Consider the following 14561-nt stretch of genomic DNA (forward strand, 5'->3'; position numbering starts at 1 on the left):
GCAGAATTTCCAGCTATTGCTGGTGTGATACATGTGAATTGCTGACACTAATCTGCTAGGCATTCTAGGCCCAAGTGTTTTCCCCTCAGCTACCCTTCATTAACTCCATTTGCACTGATTCTCTCCTAGAAATGAGTAAGCAAATGAAGAGATGCCTGTGAAATCTGCTTTTTGGGTCAGCATCAGCTTTACATGAGCTAGCCTGCATTTTTGTGGCAGCATGGCCTATCTATGCTATAGCTTGTGTCCCCCAGATATATGTGTCATCTGAGCTCCAGAGCTGCTTGGAAGTGTAAAATAGGATAGAGCAGTTGCTGATTCATTATTTGGCATTTTGTTACATATTTTGCTTTTATTTCAAGGGTTGATATAATCTTCTGAGGTTTTTTGCTATTTCATGGAGTGTGCTTTAAGGCCAGGAGGAAACCTGTGCTTTAATTACTAAGGAGATGAACAATTAACATGTTTGGAATAGGGAAATGATGTCAGTTTTGTGTAGTCCTGCGTGCTGACAGCACAATGGTGGTGGTGTGCACGTTACATGCATGGCTGCCTTTCTGTGGCAGGGAATCTGGATCTGCTTTAGCATCAGTAAGAAAATCAAAGCATTTTCTGAATGCTGGAAGAAAAAAACATGGCTGAAATCTCCTCATCAGGATATTTTATTGCCAGAACCATCCTGTCTTGCAGAAAGCAGTAGGCTCTGAGATGAGAATAAAACAAGAGGTTGCTTATCAAATGAAAGATGAGAGCTCTGAAACTCATTCTAAAGGGGTTTTTTTCCTCCTTAGCTTGAGGTTTTGAAAGTTTGTGCCTTTTTTTTTTCACCTTATGTTGATTGGGTTTTGGTACTAAATGCTACACCAGTAAGTGGAGCAACTCAAACCCACACGGTTTTGTTTTATATCAAATGTGATGTGATGTAACACAAGGTGGCACAGCAGAACCTAATACTGTGCATTAGATAAGGCAGATTTAGCTGGAGATGTGCCTCCCACATCTTCATCAGGATTTGCACGGCAGGAAGTGGAACAGACTTGGAGGTGTGCAGCAAGGAGCTCTTTTCCACTCAGCTTTTCCTCCTACCCTTACGTACTGCCTGGGTGGCATTTTGGTGTGCAGGTAAATAATGAGTTTTTATCAGCCACACTGCAGGTAGGTGCAGTAGCTGCTGCCTTGATTTGACATTATAATAACCAGCCATAACAGAAGTAATGAGGTGTCAGAAATCCAAGAAAGGTCTCTGTTTATCACTGTAATTAAATACATTTGGAGAGTCGTTAAAAGCAATAGCAGGTGGGCAAAACTGAGGAAGAAGGATGACTTTGTAATGGAGTAGTCAATGGTTTTGTTCTGAAATGGATTGCTTTTAAATATCTGTTTGCATGTCTCTAAGTCTCTCCATTCTGAATTTAAATGTTTTTCCCATTCTACATTGGGATTTTATGTTTATTTATTTTAATGGGGTTTTTTTTTGCCTCGGTCAGGTAGATTTATTCTTGTGATGGTGATAGTAATTAGGTTATACCAGCTTTAAGAGTCAGCTAAGCTGTGCCTTTTGTGCCAGAAGACCTGCAGTGCATCATAAGTTGGGCTTGAGAATTTGGCCGGGCTTGTGGGCCAGAGAGACTTGGTAGAGGAGGTGACACAGCTGGCTGAGGATGCTGGGACAGGTCAGGACCCTGTGGCTGGGGGCACATGAAGGTGAAGTTGGTAGGGATGTGCAGGTAGATATCAGTCCTCAGAAGTTTTCTTTCCATCCTTCTGGATTAGTTTCTGAGATGTACAGGTTACATCCTTGAAAGTATATCAAGTCACTGATCTATTTGATTCTATTAATAGAATCTCACTGATTCTATTTTAATAGAAAACTATTTTCAGACTAATAAAGTGATGTTTTGTGAAAGCATCCTTAAAACCATTGTCCTCTAGTAGAGCTTTTTAGCATGCCATGTGTATGTGCACTCCCTGGTCTGAATCTGCCTGAGCATTCTGTAAATGCTAGCTTATTATTAAGGGATGTTACATATTAATAGCAGCATCCAACTAATGCCAAGAGCCTCTGTACAGGCTGCTCTCCAGATATGAGACACAAGAATCTGCCATAAGCCACCCAGTTTGAGCGCATGGATTTACACCTTGTAGCAGTGCTGTGGTAAGTCTGAAGACAAACACTCTCACTGAGCAGGATAAATACAGATGTGACTGTAGCAAAAGATGCTTTCTCCTCCCCAGTGTCCTTTGTCCTGAGATTGGAGTGGCAGTGGTGTTAGGCTGGAGGTGCTGCTGCCCTTTGGCATCTCCATGGTCATGGCAGCTGGGGACAGGAGCCGTGGGACTGGGCACCTTCAGAACTGCAGCATGCCCCAAAAATTGTGCGAGGATTTCCAGAAATAAACCTTCTAAGTGATAGATTTTGTGGGCTTCTGGAAAAGAAAAGTCACCCTCATGGATAACCACATATATACTTATGTATATGAAAAATAGATGCATAATACTGTGTGTACACAGCCCCTTCTCTATGTAAGAAGAATGTGGGGGTCTGTAATTACTTCCCAATTCTAGTGTTTAGCCTCTGAAATTTGTGAAATTTCAGAAATTTAATGTCTATGTACATATTTGTTTAAATATCAACAAAGGTTTTCATCGAAGCATATGAGTCTGACAGCTTGAGCTTTATGGTAAGCACTTCATTTAATGAGCTTCAAAATAAAAATACAAGAACTGCTGACATGCTTTCAACCATAGGCTAGATGGGTAATTGTCACACTAATTCTCAATCTCTTTATTACCTTACTGTCTTGGAATTATCTTATATATATATATATATATATATCTATATATATATATTACTGCATAGTTAAATTTATATTTTCATAGTAATTAAATAGCATTTTATTAGCCTGTATCTTTTTTTATTGCTTCTAAAATCAATTCTCATTTGAGATGCTGAAAATATGACTGAGACTTTAATGGCAGGGAATTGTTCAACATCCCAACCAAAAATGAGTATTTGAGGCTAATAAAATTTAGCATCTTTAGAGCATCTAGAACTGAAATTCTTCTTAATGGCAATAATGTTCTATGCCTCATTATGCTTTTCGTCAGTGACAGTGGGTTAATAATGCCCAGGATGATCTCTTCAAAACATTGCTTTCTTGGCATTAGCATTGAACATTAGCATTAGAAATGTAGCATTTTTCACTGCATTTGGTAGTTACCAAACTTGATTTATGGCCGGGCTATATTACTGCAGTGTAAATTATTTTCTTGCTTAAAGCTTATATTGCATAGCTAATTTTTTTCTGCTAGTGCAGTGTCATTTTTGTTATGCAAATCGCAATGACGAGCAGAAAAGTTTGGCAGGGACAGGTAGGGGATTTCTTCTTGATCTTTTCTTCTCCTTATGCTTGCACACACTTGCCTCTCTTGCTGCGGATTGTTCTGGCCTGGAAAAGATGAACTTCCATCTACTCTTTTACACAGTGTTTGTCCTTTATTAGAAGTTCTTTGGCAATGGATCATAGGGAATCAAGGGCATTGCTTTGTCACCACCAATCTCCTGTCCCCTGCCCCTCCCCAGCAGTACTAATGGCCATTAGCGTTAATTATTTAAAGTTCCTTGTTTTGCACACAGATCAATGTTCAATGCCAGGTATATGGTTGTGCACCCCCTGACTCCAGTACTTTACCTAAACCTCATCTTTCGAAGTGTCTGTTTTCTTTGATACAGCCTTTGGTTTTTATTCAGCACGGTGTAAGTGCTATTTAGAAAGCTTGAAGGTTTTATTTTTTTTTTCCCAGGCAGGAACATTTTCTCTGTAAATGTTAACCTTGGGACACAGTCCAAAATCTTTATTTTCTTGTGTTTTCCTTCATCTCCAATTAATTTTCAGCACTGGTGCTTTCTGGGCTGCAGGTGACATAAGGGCAAAACCTCATGGGTGACCTTTCCTCTTAGACTCACCTATGGCTTGTTTTGCTCTTGGATATAGATGGTCCACAATGACCATCCAAGGTGTTGGATGAGTTAAGGAACTCTGAGAAATGAAGATCTAGAAACAGCTGTTCTTCTCTTTTATGTGCAAAACTGCCCCAAAAATGAAAAATGTTGAGCAATATGCAGACATTGTAGGCCATCCATAAGATGATAGTAGGGCCTCCAGACTAGCTCTTAGCAATTCCAGGAGCCTTTGTCCTCTGGGTGGGTTGTGCAAACTACTGAATTGTTCCAGCTTCAGCTGAAATCCCATTGAAATATATAATTTGTGTGTGTGTGTGTGTGGTGAAAAGTGAAGTATTCACAGCAGCTGGCCTCCACATGTCTGAGCTGTTGGGATGGGCTGACTGCATGTCTCCTGTAGTGCATAGAAGTAAGTCTTTCTTAGCATTCAACTTTAGATAATTTTGACCCACAATCTCTGAAACACGAGGCTGTGGAACAGGGCATGTTGTGTCTGGTGTCCATTTAGGTAATTTTAGGCTGTTTGTGGCCTTCTGAGCTCTCACCAGAAGCAGGCCCAGGCTGTGGTGTGTGTTTGTGGTCACACATTGCATTCTGTGTATGCTCAGCAAAGCAGAGTTTGCCATGTTTTTTGTTCTTCCTGTGTTACTTAGGCCGTATAAAGACAAAGGAATTGAGGAAAAAAATGTCCCTTTAAAAACTGCATGTTAGAAAAAGCAGCGCTAGAGGTCAAGTTTTGTCCCATGTGTTCTTCCATGAACTCATCGTAGATAGAGTTAACAACCTTACAGCTTCCCAAAAGTTTTACCACTCAAGACTGCACAGTTAACACAAATAATATGAAATAAGCCGAATGATGAATTTAATTTCTGGGTCACATCATTCACAGCATAACACAGTGTCATGCAACAGAAGTACAGCTCCTCATGGGTAATGGCATTAAGAGTGCTGAAGTCATGCTACAAAACTTGCTTAATGATTTGCATTTTTTCCCCTATGTTACAAAATGTAGTTGAGCAGATGGATGCAGCCAGCTGTACACAGAGCTTTAGGGAGTACTGGGGAGAAAAGAGAGAGGGTTTTGTTAAGATAAATGTAATAATCTCTGTGATAATTAGTTTAATTTAGATCCCTGCATCTGACTCATTTTTGACTAACCTTGTATGAAGTCTTTCTTGCTTTGCTCATGGGTCTGTGAATTTAGTTTGATTACAATCCCTTTTTTTGTTCTTGTGGATTGCTCACTGATCACTGATATTTTTCATTAAGCAGTTGCTTTATTACATTGTTATTTAGAGGGAAGTAATTTGTGTTTTCTAATTAATTTAATTCTAGGCACATTTAGTAAGTAGCTACAATGAGCCCATTCAAGGGGTTTTAGGTCATATTGACATTGTTTACCAGATGTGCTCATTTGTTTTAAAACATTGTTAACTCTGTGGTGACAACAGCCCTGTGTGATTGCTTGACTCTTCCATCTTCTCTAATCTGTATCTCCAAAACCCCCCAAAATTAGAAAATGCATTTCAGGAACTAGTGAGAGACGCCTTTAGGTATCAAATCACAGGGAAATTATATTGCAATGTCAGTATAAACTATCACTGTTCTGGCTTCTCCTAGCCAGGGATGGGAAGCCATTTATAGAACCACCAAAAAGCTGGGTAATGCCAAAAAGATGCTGATGGGGTGTTCAGTCTATGCTTGGCCCATTTACCTCTGAAAAAGTTGCAGTGAGGCTTCAGGAGAGAATGGGGCAGCCAGGAGGGTGAGCTTCCAAGCAAGGCATGGCGTGGCAGTGATGGAATTCCATGTTAATGGAATCCTAAGGTCGGTGTTGTAATTCACAGTTGTCACTATCTCAAATTCACAGGCTTGGGAAATGTTTTCACCAGAGCTTTTTGGAAAAGCTCAGCATTTCCTTGCTGGTGGAGCTCCCAGGATCTGGGGGTTATTCAAGCACTTCATGTTCATCACTGTTAAATACTGTATCCATTCCATCATCTGAGCGTGAAAGCTCCCCATTACACCTATCATTTACTCATTTGGCCTGCTGTGCCAGGAACTGGAGTTCTAAAATGAGACCTTAATTAGATGAATAAATAATATTTTCACAGGAAAATGTACAGGCAGGTTATTCCCCTGACTATAAGCTTGTCCCATGAAAAACTACAACATTTGTTAACATGTTCTGCAGTCACTTATTTTGGTAAGAAGTAAATTATTGCTTGCTCTGCAGCAAAGTCTGGCACAGAGCAGCGACGCTGTAAGATTCATTGGCCTCTGAAGGACCCACCAAACAATAGCCTTGATGTGTTTTCCTTTATTTTTCAACTGTTTTCCATCTCTTTGGGGTTGAACAGCTGACATTAATGACAAACTTTAAAGGAAAGGTTTGTTCAGTAGTTCATACTTACTAAATTTCAACATTTAATGCTGGTGATACAATAGACTGAATTCTGACACAATTTGACCCAGCAGTTCACCTGCATTTCCACTTTATTTTTTGGAGGGAAGATTTCAAATGTTGTTAAATCTTTTCTATCTCATGCTGGTCTGTTAAGGGTGTGTGTGTGCATGGGGATGTGTTCCATGTATTGATTTAATAGGAAAGATCATCTCTTGGAAAGGAAGAGTAAACCTGTGTGCATGCATGTGGAATGAGGGAGAGAGAGAGGAGAATCTCTATCTGTGTGTTTATCTCTGTGATAAATGATGCCTGTTAAAAATGTGATTTGCCACGAACGTTATGAAGTGTTTTCCTCTTTAAGGGTATTATACAAACACAGTCCCCATCAGCAGAAATGAAGCTGCAGTCTCGATTGTTTAGTTCAAACAGTTTGATGTTTCATTGTCCCTCAATCAATCAGTGCCTGGAGGAGTATCAGCTATTGGCTGGGAATGCATCAGAGTGACATGCAGAGCACAGATATTCCTCAAAAGCTTGAAAATATTTCATTTAAAATACTCCTTACAGTATGCATCCCAGTCTGAGAGTAGCAGCAAAGTGAGCTCTGATTACCATTTTTAATTGTGGATCTTCCCTATTCAGTGCTAACATCTCCCAAATTACCTTAAAATAAGCATCTTCCTAGACAGATTTGTAATTCACTCGCACTGCTTGATTTATTCTCTGTGTAAAAGTTATATGAGGGCATGGGGTTTAGAATAAACAAAATGCATAAAGTAGAAAACGTAATGCAGCATAAATGCCACATAAATCACATCCTAAAGACAAAAGCAGATTTCAAACATCTGAATTACTGAGCACTTAATGTGGAGCATAATCTGTGTTTTGGTTTATGTTTGTTTCTGGAGTGTCACACAGAGAAAAAAAAATACGGGGGATTTCTTCTCTCTTCCAACAGCAGGGGGAAAAGGGAGGTCTTGACCCCAAGAAAGAGCTTTTCCTGCATTGTAGGTAAATCCCCAGACAAGTGTCTTCTTTGCTGCTGGCAACTAGGCTCTATGCACAAGTAGCTGATTGAAATATCACTTGAGTTCTCTTGCTCATCACAGACTGAGTAAGAGGCTGCTTCAAAATGCAAAATTATCCTTGAAAAAACCTTCCCTGGTGCCCTCCCGGTGTTTGTTCCTTTACATCACCTGCAATCTGTGTAAGCCCTGCTTCTCCAAGCTCCCTAGCATCCCTCCCAGGGGTCAGGGCACTGGTAGTGCTGTTCTCAAGCCACAGCTCTCTGACATTGTACCTAACAGATAAAATCTCAAAGGTTTCCACTTAGGATGGACAGGAAGGAAAACCTGTGTTTTTCCAGTGACATTCATAACTGCAGGGAGAAAAGCATATTCTTCCTCATGCTTTTGTTTTCCTTTGCCCAGCCCACGCCTCTCAGCTCAAACCCAACGCGCATTTTCCGTTCAAAAAAATCAATTCCTAGAGAAATACTTTTTTTAAAAAATCAACCTGTTTCCCCTGCGCCGCTGCGATTGGTCCGATCAGAATCGCCGAGCCGATCGCGTCAAGAGCAAAGAGCCCCGGCTTAATTGTGAGCTAAACCCTCCTGTAATCCAGGGGAGCATTTGAGATTCTGCCCAGGCAGGCGCTGGGTTTGGGCAGCCGCTGAGGGCTGTGGGTTTCTCTCGCAGCCTCCCGGCTCTGCAGCACAAGTCAGCATAGCTAATGCAGAGAGAGCTCTCCCCCCCTGCCTTCCCCGGCTCTCGCTCGCTCTGCCTCTCGCCGGGCTGTGATTCGATATGAACAGACTGCTAACTCCGATGCCAGAGCGAGAGCTGACATAACTCTGCAGATGGCTACCTTCGGATGATACACCTAGGGATTTTTTTCTTTAAGGGAAGGTAACGCTCGATGCTAATGTTTATTTTTCCCTTGCTGCCATTTTTCAGGACTGCCGGTCCCAAAGAAGAGCCCAAAGTCGGTAAGCACTTTTCAGCTACTATTTCTGTCTGTTTGTCTGCTTTGAAGGGAAAAAAGCATGAGTTTGGCTTGTTTGCTTTCTGGGTCTCGATTGTTTTAAGTTGTCTTTCTGTTGCAACCATGATTACCTTGCACGGCTCCTGCTGCATGGGAAGATGAGAAGGGGATGCAGTACGGAAGGGGGACTTGTTTGCAAATAAAGCCTCAGGTTTACGAACCCGCTTCCCTGACAAATGAGCTTCTCTATCATTTAACTTACCAAAAAAAAAAAAAGCTATTGTTTCCTTTTGGAAAGATGAGAGGCTCCACCTTCTTGCTAGATACCAATTCCTGTCGGGTGCTCATAGGCACCAACCTTTTCCATTAATTCAATGAGTTTTCTTGAGAACCTTTGGCTGAATTATTAACAGAATGGGAAAGCATGTACCTTGTTGGGAGAGACAAAGCATGAACACAGCATGATTACAGTTCCCAGGGAATACAGCCAGCTGTCCGAGTGCTCCAGCTGCTCTGGAGGCATTTCCATACTGAGCAGGATTGTCCTGCAGGTGTAAGATTCCTCATCTTTTAGAAAAGCAACAACAGAACAATATTTTCTTGTCCCCCCGAATGTATTTCCATGTAAAGCTGTTACCTGGAAACATGTTAGCATCTCAGCTAGCAGCACGGAAGCTGTGATCTCAAGTATCGTTAAAGCTCCATGAATGATATTATGGAAGAAATCAATGTGCTATTTGTATGCAACAAAAAACCAATGTTTTATTTTTAAAGATAATGCAATACCTAAAGCCTGAAAGTTTGCAGTTATCTGTTGAGAGTGGGGGAGAGACAAAATTCTCTGCCAGGAGCTTTGGGGAAGCAAAGTAAGTGAGGTATTTGCTGTGCTGTAAGATGGTGTGAAACTTCACCAACAGTCCCTGTTGGTGCCAAAACCTGCAGCTGGGCACAGCCCACCTCGCTGCAAACCTGGGCAAGAGGTTTAGGAGGCGTCTGAGCAGAAGGCTCTTGCTTTTAATACGAGATCTCTGCTCATCCAAAAAGAAAGCCCTGAAATAATTAATGTGATTCTGATGGCTTAGGGCAGCTCTGATTAAAGTCATGTGAGCCCAGGCCTCTTCCATTGTCAGCTCACATTAATGTTGGGAGGCAGAAGCGCGGGGTGTGCTCCTCGCGAACCACAGCGCTGTCAGCCCCTGCCCGCGCGCCGCTGTCACACGCGGGGGCTGCTTCAGCCCTCGCTGAGCCAGAAGCGAGTGTGTAAAACACAGACGTGTCTGGCACGTTTCTGTTCCCTGCCTCCACTTTCTCCCCCGGTCAGAGCAGGACTGGCTGCACGCGATCTGGGCTATGACTTCTGTCGTTAAAGCAGCCCTAATCCATCAGCCTCGGTCTTCCCAAAGCGTGGATGCTCCCACTGTGCCACACGCACAGTGGGATCCTGCTGTGTCAGGCACCTCTCTGGCTGACAGCTGTGCACAGTGAAAATCTGAGCAGCATGTAAATCCATGGCAGGATAATCTAGCCTTGGTGAACAAAGAGGCTGCTTACAAACAGGTGTAGCTGTGCGACAGCAGATTTCTCTCTACTGTTTGCTCTGAGGAGCCTGTCAGCCTGGGGAAAGCTGGCATTCCTTCGCGCGCCTCTCCCAAGCCTTTTCAGGGTTCCTTCAGTGATTTTTCCTACGGTCCTAGGTGGTGCTGTTGCCTCTAAAGTGCAGGATTCCCAAAAAGCAGAGCCTCCTGTTCCCCTGGCTGCACAGGGGGTCATCACCAGCGCAATTAGCAGTGATGTTTTACTCACTGCAGCATCGTGCAGCAGCTTCAGTGGGTAGCTGCTCCTCAGAGAGCAGAGCCAGCGGGGCACAACCGCTCCTTCCTCCCCAGGCATCGCTGACATGCAGGGACTGAGTGTGGAAACCTGGGGCAAAGTGCCTCGAGGCATCTCCAGGATGGATTTACACCAACCCCAGAGCTCGTGTGGTCAAGGTGACAGTCAGAGGCAGAGAAGAGGTGGTGTCTAACACTGTCTGTCCTTGGTTTGTTGAAGGGCTGCTGCAGGGAGCGGAGAGTCCAGCCTGACCTTCCTGGCCATGAGGATTCCCACTCATGACAGGCAGGAGCCAGTCCTGCCCTGCTGGCACGGTCGGTGTCTGGGATCCCCTCTCTGAACTGTGCCTGTGTGTTTCCCGGGGATGCCCTCAATCCCAGGGACTCCCAGTTTGCTGCTGTGCTGGCAGTGATGGGGTGAGCACAGGAGCTGCCATCAGAGCTGCTGATTGTCAGCCAGGGGCTGTCCCCAGCACAGCACAGCTGTGGGGCTTGGGGGGACATGCTGCCCATTGCCCCTGTGCCCTTTGCTCAACACTTCCCTTTTCCAGCATTCCTTGTACAATAAACAAGCTGCAGTTAGAGGACAGCACACATCGAGCTGGGAGCAGTTGGCTTTGATCTTAGCTTGTGCTTGTTTTTTGTTTCTTCTGCTGCATCAGGGAAGTCACGACTCAGGTGTCCATCTTCTGCTCTGCTCAGGAGATGAACCCTCTCTTATTCCTTTCCCAAAGCCCAGACACATTCCCCACTTACTGCCAGTGGCTGGTATTCCTTAAACAAATCCTATTTTCTGTTCTCAGCCTCCAGTCCTGCATTGCCCAAAGCCCAGTTTCAGGCTGTTGGTACCTCCTGGCTGTGTTGAGATGTGAAAGCTGTGGAGAGGTTTGTTGGTGCTGGAGCTGTGACACAGCCTGGGAAGTTTTCTTGCCTTCAGCTCAGTTTTGCTGGGCTGTATTTGTCAGTCTGTTTGTATCTTCTGACAGACTTTGCTTTTCTCGGATTTTAAGGAGAGTTTTTCAACCTTGGTGAAAAAGCTAAATTAGTAAAAAAAAACCCTTTCCAGCTATACATGGGACTGGACATGTCCAAGTTCTTTATTCCCTTTCTCCTCACTAAGGACATGCTCCCAGCAGCTCTCTGTGCTGCTCCTTTATTCTTTTAATTTCCTAAGGATTATTGTTTGTATGAAAATGGATAATATTTTATATTGAACATCTAGAGATAAATATTTTAAGCGTGAAAATTCCCTAGTATAGCATTTTCCCCTGAAATTATCCTGGTATAACATGGATGAGCACAAACTTCTTTTTTTCTTTTTTTTTTCCTTGTTGCTTGCATCAAAATACTCCACAAGGGGGCAAAGATTCCCACTTCCAGCTCAGTTTGCTGTCACTGCCAGGACCAGCTTCTCCAAAAAGCTCTACAGCACAAAATCTGCAGCTAGATCATCAGAAGATGGGATCACTTCAGGGAGGATAAAATGCTAAGCTCTTCAAAAAATCTGATGTTTTTCTTTTGGATTTAAATAAGTGCATTGTCAGCATAGCTGACTTGTGACCAAAAATGCAATTCCTGTGCACAGCTAGTCCCGGACAAGAGATTTACCACATTTTTTGGGTGCATAAGCAGCACCAGGGGCTCTGCCAATGTCCTGATTTTGCCAGGAAGAGCAGTTGGTTCCACAGTGAGTCTGTACAAGACTTTATACAACCCTCTTCATTTAGAGTCTCGGGGCTTGGGTAAGGCATGAGAAGCTCCAGCTTCCCGTGTGTTTATTTTGTGTCATGGCTGTGAAACAAAATCAGTATTTTATCCAATCACCTGTATTTAAGTGTACAGTCTGCCTGAATTAACTTGAGGTAGTCACCATAGCCTTGATTTCTAGCCACTTTTGATAAAGGTCCTTCTGGTGAGCCACTGATGCTTATCAGCAGCTCTGGAGAAGATCAGTCAAGAATCAGGGGTGCTCAGGTAGGTCAGTGTGCCATGCTCTTTGTAGCTCCTGGCAGAAGTCAGTGCAGTTCAGCTGATTTGAAAACCATGATCAGCACCTCAGGGTGAGCTCAGAACCTCCTGCTCTGTCGCCAGCCAGACCCTGAGCTTCTCTGCTCCTTTCCTGAGCAGAAAGGAACTGTGTATGAGCTGAGCAAGCTGGACAGTAGGATTCAGACACAGGAGGATTGGTCCTGAAGCTGGGCACAAGGCAGGAGATGGACAAGCCATCCTTTCATTGGCATTTGGTCAGCTCACCCCCTCTTGGGGAAAGCTCTGCTTTTTGTTTACCAAGACACAAACTTCATGGCAGGGACCAGGATGGTCAGACCCCTGCAATTCCTCATGGCTATGATGTGCTGAAGCTGCTCCAGCATGTGCGAAGAAATTTGGCCCCAAACCTTTTTGGCCTCCTCTGGTGATATGAAAGTCAATAAATGTTGTCTTGGATTAATTTAATTACATACATTCCTTATTACCATGGTATGTTGCCCTTGCTCTGGTGATGTTTCAGGCTTTTTGAATGAGTTATTTTATGGAAAACCACCAGTCCCACTAAAGTGGTTATCACATATTTCTTGAAAAATACCTATTTTTGCAATTGCTAGCCTAGTTTAATTAGAGGTAGTTTTGCTTAAGAAATGCTGACAATTCCATTTGCAATCCAAATACAAAACAGAATTCACAGTTTGTTCAAAATGTAAACCTTTTCTATCACAAAGTGAGAGCACTTTTTGAAGTTCAAACTTTATTTCTTTTTAAATCAGAAAGCTTTCAGAGAGTTCTCATTATTTCCCTAAGGGCTGAATAAAGCTTTACATTTTGGTCCCTGTCCACCACATTCTGTAACCAGCTATTTCCAATGAGACTGGCCTGAAGTTTCACAGGATTCTTGTAATCATTTTAGTAGTTTGGCCAAACAAACCAATCCAGATGGCTGGACTGAGAGATGTATTTTTTTTAAGTTGATTATTCCCAGCATAGCTGTTTTAAAATGGCTTTGTTAAAAATTGAAGGGCTGCATGTGAATTAGCTTCATTTACCACTTAAAAAGCTAAAAATGTTGGAAATTGGTTTAGATATTTGTATTTGAAAGTCTGCAGATGAGTAATCACAGCAGGTAAGCTTTGTTCAAAATTGCTTTAAAGGACAAAGGCAATTTCACATTCTAGTAAATCGAGATACCCTTTAAAAAGATGCTGGTGGTGGATCAACAACTCAAATGCAGGGCTGAAAGGTCAACATTATTTGGGCTGTTGAAGCTAGGATTTTTTCTCAGTGTAAACCTGAAGAAGGTGCAACCTCACAATAATTTTACCTGGGGTTTTGGGGTATTTTAAGACTTTAAAAGAGGGCACTTTGTATGGTTACTTTCTCCTCTGTAGTTAATTCAGCTGTTCTGTGATGGAGCGTTGGCTGCCTGGGGTCTCATGCTCAGAGTGAGCCAAGGGGTGCCCTGATCTGCGGCCAGTGAGCCCCCCATGCTGATCCAGTCTGTGTCTGCTGCTGGCTTCTCTCCCTACCCCAGCTTGGGCTCCTAGAGAGAAGTACCTGGAAGCACAGATTTCTGTTGCAGTGTTTTCAGATACCCTCTGCCTGCAGGAGGCTTTGATTCCCGCCTGAGGTTTATTGGTGTTTGTAGCTGACCCCTTTTAGCTGGGAAATAGTGGATGTTGGATAAACAACCTGTGGGATGCTGTTTTTCCGGCCACCCTCTGTGTCACAGCAGCCCTGGGAGCACAGTTCCCTGTTCCAGAGCAGGTGGGAGATTGCACTCAGCCTTGGTGGCAATCCAAGGTTCATCTCAAAAGAGCATTAAAAAGCATTTGCTGCACTGTGTGGGGAGCTCTTGTTGAGGATTTTGCTGCATATTGACGAGTACAAATCCTGGCAAATGTGACTTGTGCTTCATTTGAGCACACAGTTGTGAATTTGAGTTAAGAGCTATACACCTTGCTTAGCTAAATAGTAAGCAGTCAGAACTCTTGACACACTGCTTTGGAATAAGCCCTGGGTTTAGGTGGATGCATTTTTTTCCTGTTTTAATATATTCAATTAAAACATGTCAAGCTTCACATAGACATTTTCACATTTGTAAAGGTCTACAGAAGTCCCTTGGATGCTCTGGGGAGCAGAGCTGTTAAAGGGGTACTCTATTGCCCACAGACTTGTAATGTGGAGAGTTGCAAGAGCTGCCGAGAAAAAGTGATACTGCATAGTAAGGGCTGTGCTTGAATCTGTTTCAGAGGGACAGTCTGAGTTTTCACAGGGAAACCTGGTAGTTCTTCCATTTTCTTTCAGGCTCAAGTTAGACTCGAATGTTATCTGAATAGAAGGTTGTTGAGATTTTCTGCCTTAATTCAGAAAAAAATAAGTGCAGTGA

The 14561-nt window shown here is 43.0% G+C and overlaps 1 protein-coding gene across 29 annotated transcripts in view; it reads left to right on the top strand.

Moving 5' to 3' along the window:
• MAGI1 (membrane associated guanylate kinase, WW and PDZ domain containing 1) overlaps positions 1-14561 on the top strand; it is a 335310-nt gene that overhangs the window by 290507 nt on the left and 30242 nt on the right. For all 29 annotated transcript variants that reach the window (XM_038149644.1, XM_038149646.1, XM_038149648.1 and 26 more), the window contains one exon: positions 8327-8358. In XM_038149644.1, coding sequence (XP_038005572.1) covers positions 8327-8358 — 32 coding nt within the window. The remainder of the gene's footprint in view (positions 1-8326; positions 8359-14561) is intronic.

The sequence above is a fragment of the Motacilla alba genome, chromosome 12 (assembly GCF_015832195.1).
Source record: "Motacilla alba alba isolate MOTALB_02 chromosome 12, Motacilla_alba_V1.0_pri, whole genome shotgun sequence".
Classification (NCBI taxonomy): domain Eukaryota; kingdom Metazoa; phylum Chordata; class Aves; order Passeriformes; family Motacillidae; genus Motacilla; species Motacilla alba.